This window comes from Oncorhynchus masou, unplaced genomic scaffold (genome assembly GCF_036934945.1).
Source record: "Oncorhynchus masou masou isolate Uvic2021 unplaced genomic scaffold, UVic_Omas_1.1 unplaced_scaffold_929, whole genome shotgun sequence".
Taxonomy (NCBI): Eukaryota; Metazoa; Chordata; class Actinopteri; order Salmoniformes; family Salmonidae; genus Oncorhynchus; species Oncorhynchus masou.
In genome coordinates, this window is record NW_027015772.1 from 184,564 (window position 1) to 200,552 (window position 15,989).

The 15,989-nt window shown below is 43.1% G+C and overlaps 1 protein-coding gene across 3 annotated transcripts in view; it reads right to left on the reverse strand.

Annotated features, from left to right (window-relative positions):
- LOC135538188 (beta-1-syntrophin-like) overlaps positions 1-15,989 on the reverse strand; it is a 108,432-nt gene that overhangs the window by 50,497 nt on the left and 41,946 nt on the right. For all 3 annotated transcript variants that reach the window (XM_064964153.1, XM_064964152.1, XM_064964154.1), the window contains exons 4-5: positions 10,714-10,850; positions 9,334-9,530 (exon numbers count right to left, since the gene is read on the reverse strand). In XM_064964153.1, coding sequence (XP_064820225.1) covers positions 9,334-9,530; positions 10,714-10,850 — 334 coding nt within the window. The remainder of the gene's footprint in view (positions 1-9,333; positions 9,531-10,713; positions 10,851-15,989) is intronic.

A 15,989-nucleotide genomic window follows, 5' to 3' on the forward strand; every position in this document is an offset into this window, starting at 1 on the left:
AGTAGTTTATCCCCAAGCTCTAACCATATAGGGTCTAGGAGTAGTGTATCCCCAAGCTCTAACGCTGTAGGGTCTAGGAGTAGTTTAACCCCAAGCTCTAACCATATAGGGTCTGGGAGTAGTTTATCCCCAAGCTCTAACCATATAGGATCTAGGAGTAGTTTATCCCCAAGCTCTAACCCTGTAGGGTCTAGGAGTAGTTTAACCCCAAGCTCTAACCATATAGGATCTAGGAGTAGTTTATCCCCAAGCTCTAACCCTGTAGGGTCTGGGAGTAGTTTATCCCCAAGCTCTAACCATATAGGGTCTGGGAGTAGTTTATCCCCAAGCTCTAACCATATAGGGTCTGGGAGTAGTTTATCCCCAAGCTCTAACCCTGTAGGGTCTAGGAGTAGTTTATCCCCAAGCTCTAACCCTGTAGGGTCTGGGAGTAGTTTATCCCCAAGCACTAACCATATAGGGTCTGGGAGTAGTTTATCCCCAAGCTCTAACCCTGTAGGGTCTAGGAGTAGATTATCCCCAAGCTCTAACCATGTAGGGTCTAGGAGTAGTTTATCCCCAAGCTCTAACCATATAGGGTCTGGGAGTAGTTTATCCCCAAGCTCTAACCATATAGGGTCTGGGAGTAGTTTATCCCCAAGCTCTAACCATATAGGATCTAGGAGTAGTTTATCCCCAAGCTCTAACCCTGTAGGGTCTAGGAGTAGTTTAACCCCAAGCTCTAACCATATAGGATCTAGGAGTAGTTTATCCCCAAGCTCTAACCCTGTAGGGTCTGGGAGTAGTTTATCCCCAAGCTTTATCCCACAACTGTGATGACCTCATAAACCCCTATAGTCAACAGTCTACCAAGCAAACACAACTGTGATGACATCATAAACCCCTATAGTCAAGTCTATCAAGCAAACACAACTGTGATGACATCATAAACCCCTATAGTCAACAGTCTACCAAGGAAACACAACTGTGATGACATCATACACCCCTATAGTCAACAGTCTATCAAGCAAACACAACTGTAGTCAAGTCTATGAAGCAAATAACTGTGATGATGTTATGAACCCCTATAGTCAGTCTATCAACAATACCTCTGTATTACAGACCACTGATCACAACAGGAACCTGCCAGTGGATAAATACATGCCCTTAACAATAAATAAGAGTGAATACATTTTCAATAATAAAACAGTCCCTGGACAATATCTGATTCTGACCATCGTTTTATTTTGAGCCAGTTGAATAACGGTCAAGTTGGCCTCAAACGCGAAAACCCAAATCCCTCAAGATGCGTCCTAAAAGGCACCATATGTAGTGCACTGCGTTCGGGAATAGGGTGCCGTTTGGGACGCAATCTCCGTAATAATCATCAATAGAAATGTAACTCCTCAGCCAAAAGAGGCCCTTTTCCTCTAAAACCCCACAATATGGCGCTAGGCCCAGAGGCTGACGTAGAGTTCAGCTATTCTTAGGACAAAGATTGTAATACTAATATTAACAACGTTCTCACTGTAAATAAAAGATTAAAAAGATTTAGCCAAATGTCACAGTCTACAAAGAGACAAAAACAGTCAACCACACGCTCCATAGGACCATAGAGGATCATAGAGGTCCATAGAGGATCATAGAGGTCCATAGAGAATCATAGAGGTCCATAGAGGACCATAGAGGTCCATAGAGGATCATAGAGGTCCATAGAGGATCATAGAGGTCCATAGAGGATCATAGAGGTACATAGAGGATCATAGAGGTCCATAGAGGATCATAGAGGATCATAGAGGTCCATAGAGGATCATAGAGGTCCACAGAGGACCATAGAGGTCCACAGAGGACCACAGAGGTCCACAGAGGTCCATAGAGGATCATAGAGGTCCATAGAGGATCATAGAGGTCCATAGAGGACCATAGAGGTCCATAGAGGACCACAGAGGACCATAGAGGACCATAGAGGTCCATAGAGGATCATAGAGGTACATAGAGGATCATAGAGGTCCATAGAGGATCATAGAGGTCCATAGAGGACCATAGAGGTCCATAGAGGATCATAGAGGTCCATAGAGGATCATAGAGGTCCATAGAGGATCATAGAGGTACATAGAGGATCATAGAGGTCCATAGAGGATCATAGAGGATCATAGAGGTACATAGAGGATCATAGAGGTCCACAGAGGACCATAGAGGTCCACAGAGGACCACAGAGGTCCACAGAGGTCCACAGAGGTCCATAGAGGATCATAGAGGTCCATAGAGGATCATAGAGGTCCATAGAGGACCATAGAGGTCCATAGAGGACCACAGAGGACCATAGAGGACCATAGAGGTCCATAGAGGACCACAGAGGACCATAGAGGTCCATAGAGGACCACAGAGGTCCACAGAGGTCCATAGAGGATCATAGAGGTCCATAGAGGATCATAGAGGTCCATAGAGGATCATAGAGGTCCATAGAGGATCATAGAGGTCCATAGAGGATCATAGAGGTCCATAGAGGATCATAGAGGTCCATAGAGGTCCATAGAGGACCATAGAGATCCATAGAGGGCCATAGAGATCCATAGAGGACCATAGCATGCCTCTTTCACAGATTCACACACTGTCCAGACAAGGTTTATTAGTTTCCTATTCTATACCCTGTCCAGACATATTGTATTAGTTTCACATAAAATGTTATTTGTCACATACACATGGTTAGCAGATGTTAATGCACATGTAGCGAAATGCTTGTGCTTCTAGTTCCGACAGTGCAGTAATATCTAACAAGTAATCTAACAATTCCCCAACAACGACCTAATACACACAAATCTGAAGGGGTGAATGAGAATATGTACATGTAAGTGTATGGATGAGCGATGTCCGAGCGGCATAGGCAAGGTGCAATAGATGGTATAAAATACAGTATATACATGTGATGTATATTATTAAAGTGCCATTATTTAGAGTGCCATTGTTTAGAGTGACTAGTGATCCATTTACTAAAGTGGCCAGTGATTTGGTCTCAATGTAGGCAGCAGCCTCTCTGAGTTAGTGATTGCTGTTTAGCAGTATGATGGTCTTGAGATAGAAGCTGTTTTTCAGTTTTTCGGTCCCAGCTTTGATGCACCTATACTGACCTCATCCTCTGGATGGTAGTGGTGTGAACAGACAGTGGCTTGGGTGGTTGATGTCCTCAATGATCTTTTTGGCCTTCCTGTGACATTGGGTGCTGTAGGTGTCATGGAGGGCAGGTAGTTTGCTCTTGGTGATGTGTTGTGCAGACTGCACCACCCTCTGGAGAGCCTTGCGGTTGAGGGCAGTGCAGTTGCCGTACCAGGCTTTGATGCAGCCCAACAGGATGCTCTCGATTGTGCATCCGTAAAAGCTTGTCAGGGTTTTGGGTGACAAGCCAAATTTCTTCAGCCTCCTGAGATTGAAGAGGGACTGTTGCGCCTTCCTAACCACACTGTCTGTGTGGGTGGACCACAGTTTGTCTGTGATGTGTACACCGAGGAACTTAAAACCTTCCTCCTCCTCCACTGCGATCTCGTCGATGTGGATAGGGGGCGTTGCTCCCTCTGCTGTTTCCTGAAGTCCACCATCATCTCCTTTGTTTTGTGGACATTGAGTGAGAGGTTTGTTTCCTGACACCACACTCCGAGGGCCCCCACCTCCTCCCTGTAGGCCGTCTCGTCATTGTTGGTAATCAAGCCCACTAATGTTGTGTTGTCTGTAAACTTGATGATTGAGTTGGAGGCATGCATGGCCACCCAGTCATGGGTGAACAGGGAGTACAAGAGGGGGCTGAGCATGCAGCCTTGTGAGGCCCCAATGTTGAGGGTCAGGGAAGTAGAGATGTTGTTTCCTACCTTCACCACCTGGGGGCGGCCCGTCAGAAAGTCCAGGACCCAATTGCACAGGGTGGGGTTGAGACCCAGGGCCTCCAGCTTAATGATGAGCTTGGAGGGTACTATGGTGTTGAATGCTGAGCTACAGTTAATGAACAGCATTCTTACATAGGTATTCCTCTTATCCAGATGGGATAGGGCAGTGTGCAGTGGGATGGCGATTGCGTCGTCTGTGGACCTGTTGGGGAGGTATGCAAACTGAAGTGGGTCTACGCTGGCCGGTAAGGTGGAGGTGATATGATCCTTGACTAGTCTCTCAAAGCACTTCATGATGACAGAAGTGAGTGCTATGGGGTGGTAGTCATTTATTTCAGTTATCTTTTCCTTCTTGGGTACAGGAACAATGGTAGCCATCTTGAAGCATGTAGGGACAACAGACTGGGATAGGGAGTGATTGAATATGTCCGTAAACACACCAGCCAGCTGGTCTGCGCATGCTCTGAGGACGTGGCTATGGATGCCGTCTAGGCCAGCAGCCTTGCGAGGGTTAACATGTTTAAACGTTTTACTCACGTCAGCCACGGCGAAGGGGGGGGGGCAGTCCTTGTTCGCGGGCCGCGGCAGTGGCACTGTATTATCCTCAAAGCAAAGGTGTTTAGTTTGGTGTTTAGTTAGCATGACGTCAGTGTCTGTGACGTGGTTGGTTTTCTTTTTGTAGTCTGTGATTTCCTGTAGACCCTGCCACATACGTCTCGTGTCTGAGCCGTTGAATTGCAACTCCACCTTGTCCCTGTACTGGCAATTCGCTTGTTTGATTGCCTTGCATAGGGAATAGCTACACTGTTTACTACAGTGGGGCAAAAAAGTATTTAGTCAGCCACCAATTGTGCAAGTTCCCCCACTTAAAAAGATGAGAGAGGCCTGCAATTTTCATCATAGGTACACTTCAACTATGACAGACAAAATGAGACAAAAAAATCCAGAAAATCACATTGTAGGATTTTTAATGAATTTATTTGCAAATTATGGTGGAAAATAAGTATTTGGTCAATAACAAAAGTTTATCTCAATACTTTGTTATATACCCTTTGTTGGCAATAACAGAGGTCAAACGTTTTCTGTAAGTCTTCACAAGGTTTTCACACACTGTTGCTGGTATTTTGGCCCATTCCTCCATGCAGATCTCCTCTAGAGCAGTGATGTTTTGGGGCTGTTGCTGGGCAACACAGACTTTCAACTCCCTCCAAAGATTTTCTATGAGGTTGAGATCTGGAGACTGGCTAGGCCACTCCAGGACCATGAAATGCTTCTTACGAAGCCACTCCTTCGTTGCCCGGGCGGTGTGTTTGGGATCATTGTCATGCTGAAAGACCCAGCCACGTTTCATCTTCAATGCCCATGCTGATGGAAGGAGGTTTTCAAAATCTCACGATACATGGCCCCATTCATTCTTTCCTTTACACGGATCAGTCGTCCTGGTCCCTTTGCAGAAAAACAGCCCCAAAGCATGATGTTTCCACCCCCGTGCTTCACAGTAGGTATGGTGTTCTTTGGATGCAACTCAGCAATCTTTGTCCTCCAAACACGATGAGATTAGTTTTTACTAAAAAGTTATATTTTGGTTTCATCTGACTATATGACATTCTCCCAATCTTCTTCTGGATCATCCAAATGCTCTCTCGCAAACTTCAGACGGGCCTGGACATGTACTGGCTTAAGCAGGGGGACACATCTGGCACTGCAGAATTTGAGTCCCTGGCGGCATTGTGTGTTACTGATGGTAGGCTTTGTTACTTTGGCTCCAGCTCTCTGCAGGTCATTCACTAGGTCCCCCCGTGTGGTTCTGGGATTTTTGCTCATCGTTCTTGTGATAATTTTGACCCCACGGGGTGAGATCTTGCGTGGAGCCCCAGATCGAGGGAGATTATCAGTGGTCTTGTATGTCTTCCATTTCCTAATAATTGCTCCCACAGTTGATTTCTTCAAACCAAGCTGCTTACCTATTGCAGATTCAGTCTTCCCAGCCTGGTGCAGGTCTACAATTTTGTTTCTGGTGTCCTTTGACAGCTCTTTGGTCTTGGCCATAGGGGACTTTGGAGTGTGACTGTTTGAGGTTGTGGACAGGTGTCTTTTATACTGATAACAAGTTCAAACAGGTGCCATTAATACAGGTAACGAGTGGAGGACAGAGGAGCCTCTTAAAGAAGAAGATACAGGTCTGTGAGAGCCAGAAATCTTGCTTGTTTGTAGGTGACCAAATACTTATTTTCCACCATCATTTGCAAATAAATTCATTAAAAATCCTGCAATGTGATTTTCTGGATTTTTTTTCTCATTTTGTCTGTCATAGTTGAAGTGTACCTATGATGAAAATTACAGGCCTCTCTCATCTTTTTAAGTGGGAGAACTTGCACAATTGGTGGCTGACTAAATACTTTTTTGCCCCACTGTATATTCAGTCATATTCCCAGACCTAATTCCATGGTTAAATGCGGTGGATCGCGCTTTCAGTTTTGCACGAATACAGCCATCCATTCATGGTTTCTGGTTAGGGTGGGTTTTAATAGTCACAGTGGGTACATCATCTCCAATGCACTTCTTTGTAAAACACAATCACAGAATCAGCGTACAGGTCGATGTTGTTCTCTGAGGCTGACAGGAACATTTCCAGTCCGCGTGATCAAAACAATCTTGAAACGTGGCTTCCGATTGGTCTGACCAGCGTTGAATGGTTCTCGTTACTGGTACATCCTGTTTCAGTTTCTGATGGCGTTGTGGTCGGATTTGCCGAAGGGAGGGCGGAGGAGGGCTTTTTAGCATTGGTGGAGGGTATTGCCCATGTGCGTAGCGCAATCGATATGCTGGTATAATTTAGGTAGCCTTGTTCTCAAATGTGCTTTGTTAAAATGCAATAAATGCAGCCTCAGGATGTGTGGTTTCCAGTTTGCATATTGTCCAGTGAAGTTCCTTGATGGCTGTATTTTTGTCTGCATGAGGGGGAATGTACACAACTGTGACTATAACTGACGAGAATTCTCATGGTATGTCAAATTTGATTGGAAGGAATTCTAGGTTGGGTGAGCAGAAGGATTTGAGTTCTTGTATGTCGTTATGATTACACCATAAGTCGTTAATCATAAAGCATACACCCCCCTCCTTCCTCTTCCCAGAGAGGTGTTTATCTCTGTCGGCGCGATGCCTGGAGAAGCCCGGTGGCTGAACTGATTCCGACAACATATCCCGAGCCATGTTTCCGTGAAACAGAGAATGTTACAATCTCTGGTGTCTCTCTGGAAGGCAACCGTTGCTCGAATTTCGTCTACCTTGTTGTCAAGACACTGGACATTGGCGAGTAGTATACTCGGGAGTGGTGGGCGATATGCACTTTCTACGAGCCTGACCAGGTGGCCGCTTCGTCTGCCCCTTCTGCATCGCTGATGTTTTGGGTCGATTACTGGAATTAGATCCATTGTCCTGGGTGGTGGTCCGAACAGAGGATCCGTTTCGGGAAAGTTGTATTCCTGGTCGTAATGTTGGTAAGTTGACGTTGCTCTTATATCCAATAGCTCTTCCCAGCTCAATGTAATAAGATTTCCTGGCGTAACAATGTAAGAAATAATACATAAAAAAATGAAATACTGCATTGTTTCCTAAGAACTCGAAGCGAGGCAGCCATCTCTGTCGACGTCATCTATATAAACTCAGCAAAAAAAGAAACAGCCCCTTTTCAGGACCTTGTCTTTCAAAGATAATTCGTAAAAATCCAAATAACTACACAGATCTTCATTGTAAAGGATTTAAACAATGTTTCCCCATGCTTGTTCAATGAACCATAAACAATTCATGAACATGCACCTGTGGAACGGTCGTTAAGACACTAACAGCTTACAGACAGTAGGCAATTAAGGTCACAGTTATGAAAGCTTTGGACACTAAAGAGGCCTATATACTGACTCTGAAAACCACCAAAAGAAAGTTGCCCAGCGTCCCTGCTCATCTGCGTGAACGTGCCTTAGGTATGCTGCAAGGAGGTATGAGGACTGCAGATGTGGCCAAACAGCGCCCTATTCCCCATTGGGCTCTCGTCAGATGTAGTACACTATACTGTATAGGTATTAGGGTGCTATTTGGGACGCAGATTTGTTTTGACATGTTGTAATAAACTCTGATCAACTGAACTAAGTCAGTGAGTAAAATCCCTCCACCCTTTGTCTCTCCCATTCCCAACATGTGTCTGATCTCCACTGTAGCTTATGACAGAGGACGAGGAGAGAGAGATCCTCCTTATAAATGAAGCAGCTGTTTAGCAGCTAAATAAACCTGCGAAACGTGCAGGAAACTCTCTCCTCTCCTGGCTGGGTAGTGTGGACGTCTCTCACCTAACAGCTGTTTAGCAGCTAAATAAAACTATGAAACGTGCAGGAAACTCTCTCCTCTCCTGGCTGGGTAGTGTGGACGTCTCTCACCTAACAGCTGTTTAGCAGCTAAATAAAACTATGAAACGTGCAGGATAGCCTAGTGGTTAGAGCGTTGGACTAGTGACCAGAAGGTTGCAAGTTCAAACCCCCGAGCTGACAAGGTACAAATCTGTCGTTCTGCCCCTGAACAGGCAGTTAACCCACTGTTCCTAGGCCGTCATTGAAAATAAGAATTTGTTCTTAACTGACTTGCCTGGTTAAATAAAGGTTTAAAAAAAACAAACAAAAAAAAACACACACACACACATTCAGACCTCACACACACAAACACAGACGACACATACACACATACCTCACAGACACACAAACCACACACACACAGAGACCACACCCACAGACCTCACACACACAGACCACACATACACACATACCACAGAGACCACACACACACAGACCACACACAGGTCACACACACACACACACACACACACACACACACACACACACACACACACACACACACAAGCAGACCACACACACTACACACACACACGGACCACAGACACACAGACCACACACACACACACAGACAGACCACACTGACCACAGACTACACACACACACACACACACAGACTACACACTGACCACACACTACACACACACAGACTACACACAGACCACACCACACACAGACCACACACTACACACACACAGACTACACACTGACCACAGACTACACACTACACACAGACAGACGACACACAGACCACACACACAGACAGACAGACTACACACACACAGGATCTCACAGTGACATTCCGTTCCTTTCTAAAAACCCGGACTCCTTTCACACTGTCTTCCATGTGACTGACCATCAGTAACTCCCCCTTACCAAATACTGCTGCTATGAGTACTGTACTGAGACTGACAACCCCGTCTATGTTACAACCACACTTAACATCACAACTAACCTTGATTTGAGTTACTCCCCAAGCTAATGTCTACCTAGGCTCACTGGTAGTGACTTGGTTAATCAAGGCTTTAGCTCAGCGGGCTCACACAGTCTTATAGCAGGGTCGGTGTAGTGGTACTCACTGGTAGTGACTTCTTTGATCATCTGGGCAGAGGAGTGACAGCCCGTAACGATGTGCCTGGTCCACAGTGAAAGGTCCTGACAGGTCTCAGCTCTGAACAGGTGGGCCTCGATGCCCAGTCTGGTTCCCGTACGTGTGGCGAAGGACAGCTCCACGCCCGGCTGGGGAGAGCCTCGGTCGGGACCAGAGTGCACCAGCCTGCACACAGACACACATTCTGTTGTATTCTAAGTGCCTGCTGTTGAGAGAGACTAGCTAGTCAGGGCTGTAAGGTGTAATGACTGATAACATTATTTACATTTACATTTAAGTCATTATAAATAGTAACAGAGTTCTTGGCTGTGTTCATTAATGGAAACATGTTGTGGACCTGTCCTCCAGTGCCACCTCATCTTTCATGTGTGTTCTGCACCATGAGGCCCATAGAGGGTAGATGTGTTCTGATTAATGCTTGGCCAATAGAGGGTAGATGTGTTCTGATTAATGCTTGGCCAATAGGGGGTAGATGTGTTCTGCACCATGAGGCCAATAGAGGGTAGATGTGTTCTGATTAATGCTTGGCCAATAGAGGGTAGATGTGTTCTGATTAATGCTTGGCCAATAGGGGGTAGATGTGTTCTGCACCATGAGGCCAATAGAGGGTAGATGTGTTCTGATTAATGCTTGGCCAATAGAGGGTAGATGTGTTCTGCACCATGAGGCCAATAGAGGGTAGATGTGTTCTGATTATTGCTTGGCCAATAGAGGGTAGATGTGTTCTAATTATTGCTTGGCCAATAGAGGGTAGATGTGCTCTGATTATTGCTTGGCAAATAGAGGGTAGATGTGTTCTGATTATTGCTTGGTAAATAGAGGGTAGATGTGTTCTGATTATTGCTTGGCCAATAGAGGGTATGTGGGTTCTGATTATTGCTGTGCCAATAGAGGGTAGATGTGTTCTGATTATTGCTGTGCCAATAGAGGGTACGTGTGTTCTGATTATTGCTGTGCCAATAGAGGGTAGATTTGTTCTGATTATTGCTGTGCCAATAGAGGGTACGTGTGTTCTGATTATTGCTTGGCCAATAGAGGGTAGATGTGTTCTGATTATTGCTGTGCCAATAGAGGGTACGTGGGTTCTGATTATTGCTTGGCCAATAGAGGGTACGTGTGTTCTGATTATTGCTGTGCCAATAGAGGGTTATGTGTGTTTGGAGTGGAGGAGGATTATCATGTGGTCATGGTTGGGTTGTTCAGGGTGGATGCCACTAACCATGTGGCTAAGATAAGATAAATGTGTTTTGCTATTTGACTAGCAGGAAGACGGTGTCTTTTGCTTACTGTGTGGATAGCAGCAGCTATTTCTCTTGTGGCTAGTAGAGTGAGGGTGTGTGTAGCGTACCGTGTAGCTAACAGTGGGTATGTGTGTGCAGGGCTGTGCCAGGAAGCCTTCATGCGTGGAAGGTTGTGATAGAGGAGCAGGTCTTTCTCTGTCACCATCACCAGCACTGGCTTCCACTGCTGCTTCTCATTCTCTGTCTGGGAGAAAACACACCACACCATGTTAGAGTACTCTCTGTCTAGGAGAAAACACACCACACCGTGTTAGAATACTCTCTGTCTGGGAGAAAACACACCACACCGTGTTAGAGTACTCTCTGTCTAGGAGAAAACACACCACACCGTGTTAGAATACTCTCTGTCTAGGAGAAAACACACCACACCGTGTTAGAATACTCTCTTTCTGGGAGAAAACACACCACACCGTATTAGAATACTCTCTGTCTGGGAGAAAACACACCACACCGTGTTAGAATACTCTCTGTCTAGGAGAAAACACACCACACCGTGTTAGAATACTCTCTGTCTGGGAGAAAACACACCACACCGTGTTAGAATACTCTCTGTCTGGGAGAAAACACACCACACAGAGTGACAGGCTGCTGTTGTCATTTGCATGGGGGTTACTGGTGCAATGGAGGGAATGTTATGGACTAGAAAATACAATTTAGCAAGAGTGATAAGCACATAAAACTAACAGCAAAGAAACAACCTTGAACGTCTTCAGCATTTTTCTCTATGTAACTAAGTCTTAGTAACAAAATCTTGGTTATTTTTCACATGAAGGCACAGTTTATTCATCTTGGCCTGTAGATAAACTCTCAACTCCCAGACACCCAATACAACACCGGCTTGCATAACATTATACAGCATAACAATCCTCATTATGAAAGTTACAGCACAATCCTCATTATGAAAGTTATAGCACAATCCTCATTATGAAAGTTACAGCACAATCCTCATTATGAAAATTACAGCACAATACTCATTATGAAAGTTACAGCACAATCCTCATTATGAAAGCTTTGCTACAGCACAATCCTCATTATGAAAGTTACAGCACAATCCTCATTATGAAAGCTTTGCTACAGCACAATCCTCATTATGAAAGTTATAGCACAATCCTCATTATGAAAGTTACAGCACAATACTCATAATGAACGCCTAGTTACAGCACAATCCTCATTATGAATGCCTAGTTACAGCACAATCCTCATTATGAACGCCTAGTTACAGCACAATCCTCATTATGAACGCCTAGTTACAGCACAATCCTCATTATGAATGCCTAGTTACAGCACAATCCTCATTATGAATGCCTAGTTACAGCACAATCCTCATTATAAAAGCTTAGTTACAGCACAATCCTCATTATGAAAGTTACAGCACAATCCTTATGATGAAAGTTACAGCACAATCCTCATTATGAACGCCTAGTTACAGCACAATCCTCATTATAAAAGCTTAGTTACAGCACAATCCTCATTATGAAAATTACAGCACAATCCTCATTATGAACACCTAGTTACAGCACAATCCTCATTATAAAAGCTTAGTTACAGCACAATCCTCATTATGAAAGTTATAGCACAATCCTCATTATGAAAGTTACAGCACAATCCTCATTATGAACGCCTAGTTACAGCACAATCCTCATTATGAACGCCTAGTTACAGCACAATCCTCATTATGAACACCTAGTTACAGCACAATCCTCATTATGAAAATTACAGCACAATCCTCATTATGAACACCTAGTTACAGCACAATCCTCATTATAAAGCTTAGTTACAGCACAATCCTCATTATGAAAGTTACAGCACAAGCGTTATGATGAAAGTTACAGCACAATCCTTATGATGAAAGTTACAGCACAATCCTCATTATGAACGCCTAGTTACAGCACAATCCTCATTATAAAAGCTTAGTTACAGCACAATCCTCATTATGAAAATTACAGCACAATCCTCATTATGAACACCTAGTTACAGCACAATCCTCATTATAAAAGCTTAGTTACAGCACAATCCTCAATATGAAAGTTATAGCACAATCCTCATTATGAAAGTTATAGCACAATCCTCATTATGAACGCCTAGTTACAGCACAATCCTCATTATGAACGCCTAGTTACAGCACAATCCTCATTATGAACACCTAGTTACAGCACAATCCTCATTATGAAAATTACAGCACAATCCTCATTATGAACACCTAGTTACAGCACAATCCTCATTATAAAAGCTTAGTTACAGCACAATCCTCATTATAAAAGCTTAGTTACAGCACAATCCTCATTATGAAAATTACAGCACAATCCTCATTATGAACGCCTAGTTACAGCACAATCCTCATTATGAACGCCTAGTTACAGCACAATCCTCATTATGAACGCCTAGTTACAGCACAATCCTCATTATGAACGCCTAGTTACAGCGCAATCCTCATTATGAACGCCTAGTTACAGCACAATCCTCATTATGAACACCTAGTTACAGCACAATCCTCATTATGAACACCTAGTTACAGCACAATCCTCATTATGAACGCCTAGTTACAGCACAATCCTCATTATGAACACCTAGTTACAGCACAATCCTCATTATAAAAGCTTAGTTACAGCACAATCCTCATTATGAACGCCTAGTTACAGCACAATCCTCACTATGAACGCCTAGTTACAGCACAATCCTCATTATGAACGCCTAGTTACAGCACAATCCTCATTATAAAAGCTTAGTTACAGCACAATCCTCATTATGAACACCTAGTTACAGCACAATCCTCACTATGAACGCCTAGTTACAGCACAATCCTCATTATGAATGCCTAGTTACAGCACAATCCTCATTATGAACGCCTAGTTACAGCACAATCCTCATTATAAAAGCTTAGTTACAGCACAATCCTCATTATGAAAGTTACAGCACAATCCTTATGATGAAAGTTACAGCACAATCCTCATTATGAACGCCTAGTTACAGCACAATCCTCATTATAAAAGCTTAGTTACAGCACAATCCTCATTATGAACACCTAGTTACAGCACAATCCTCATTATGAACGCCTAGTTACAGCACAATCCTCATTATGAACGCCTAGTTACAGCACAATCCTCATTATGAACGCCTAGTTACAGCACAATCCTCATTATAAAAGCTTAGTTACAGCACAATCCTCATTATAAAAGCTTAGTTACAGCACAATCCTCATTATAAAAGCTTAGTTACAGCACAATCCTCATTATAAAAGCTTAGTTACAGCACAATCCTCATTATGAATGCCCAGTTACAGCACAATCCTCATTATAAAAGCTTAGTTACAGCACAATCCTCATTATAAAAGCTTAGTTACAGCACAATCCTCATTATGAAAATTACAGCACAATCCTCATTATGAACACCTAGTTACAGCACAATCCTCATTATAAAAGCTTAGTTACAGCACAATCCTCAATATGAAAGTTATAGCACAATCCTCATTATGAAAGTTATAGCACAATCCTCATTATGAACGCCTAGTTACAGCACAATCCTCATTATGAACGCCTAGTTACAGCACAATCCTCATTATGAACACCTAGTTACAGCACAATCCTCATTATGAAAATTACAGCACAATCCTCATTATGAACACCTAGTTACAGCACAATCCTCATTATAAAAGCTTAGTTACAGCACAATCCTCATTATAAAAGCTTAGTTACAGCACAATCCTCATTATGAAAATTACAGCACAATCCTCATTATGAACGCCTAGTTACAGCACAATCCTCATTATGAACACCTAGTTACAGCACAATCCTCATTATGAACGCCTAGTTACAGCACAATCCTCATTATGAACGCCTAGTTACAGCGCAATCCTCATTATGAACGCCTAGTTACAGCACAATCCTCATTATGAACACCTAGTTACAGCACAATCCTCATTATGAACACCTAGTTACAGCACAATCCTCATTATGAACGCCTAGTTACAGCACAATCCTCATTATGAACACCTAGTTACAGCACAATCCTCATTATAAAAGCTTAGTTACAGCACAATCCTCATTATGAACGCCTAGTTACAGCACAATCCTCACTATGAACGCCTAGTTACAGCACAATCCTCATTATGAACGCCTAGTTACAGCACAATCCTCATTATAAAAGCTTAGTTACAGCACAATCCTCATTATGAACACCTAGTTACAGCACAATCCTCACTATGAACGCCTAGTTACAGCACAATCCTCATTATGAATGCCTAGTTACAGCACAATCCTCATTATGAACGCCTAGTTACAGCACAATCCTCATTATAAAAGCTTAGTTACAGCACAATCCTCATTATGAAAGTTACAGCACAATCCTTATGATGAAAGTTACAGCACAATCCTCATTATGAACGCCTAGTTACAGCACAATCCTCATTATAAAAGCTTAGTTACAGCACAATCCTCATTATGAACACCTAGTTACAGCACAATCCTCATTATGAACGCCTAGTTACAGCACAATCCTCATTATGAACGCCTAGTTACAGCACAATCCTCATTATGAACGCCTAGTTACAGCACAATCCTCATTATAAAAGCTTAGTTACAGCACAATCCTCATTATAAAAGCTTAGTTACAGCACAATCCTCATTATAAAAGCTTAGTTACAGCACAATCCTCATTATAAAAGCTTAGTTACAGCACAATCCTCATTATGAATGCCCAGTTACAGCACAATCCTCATTATAAAAGCTTAGTTACAGCACAATCCTCATTATAAAAGCTTAGTTACAGCACAATCCTCATTATGAACACCTAGTTACAGCACAATCCTCATTATAAAAGCTTAGTTACAGCACAATCCTCATTATGAAAGTTATAGCACAATCCTCATTATGAAAGTTACAGCACAATCCTCATTATGAACGCCTAGTTACAGCACAATCCTCATTATGAAAATTACAGCACAATCCTCATTATGAACACCTAGTTACAGCACAATCCTCATTATAAAAGCTTAGTTACAGCACAATCCTCATTATGAAAGTTACAGCACAAGCCTTATGATGAAAGTTACAGCACAATCCTTATGATGAAAGTTACAGCACAATCCTCATTATGAACGCCTAGTTACAGCACAATCCTCATTATAAAAGCTTAGTTACAGCACAATCCTCATTATGAAAATTACAGCACAATCCTCATTATGAACACCTAGTTACAGCACAATCCTCATTATAAAAGCTTAGTTACAGCACAATCCTCATTATGAAAGTTATAGCACAATCCTCATTATGAACGCCTAGTTACAGCACAATCCTCATTATGAACGCCTAGTTACAGCACAATCCTC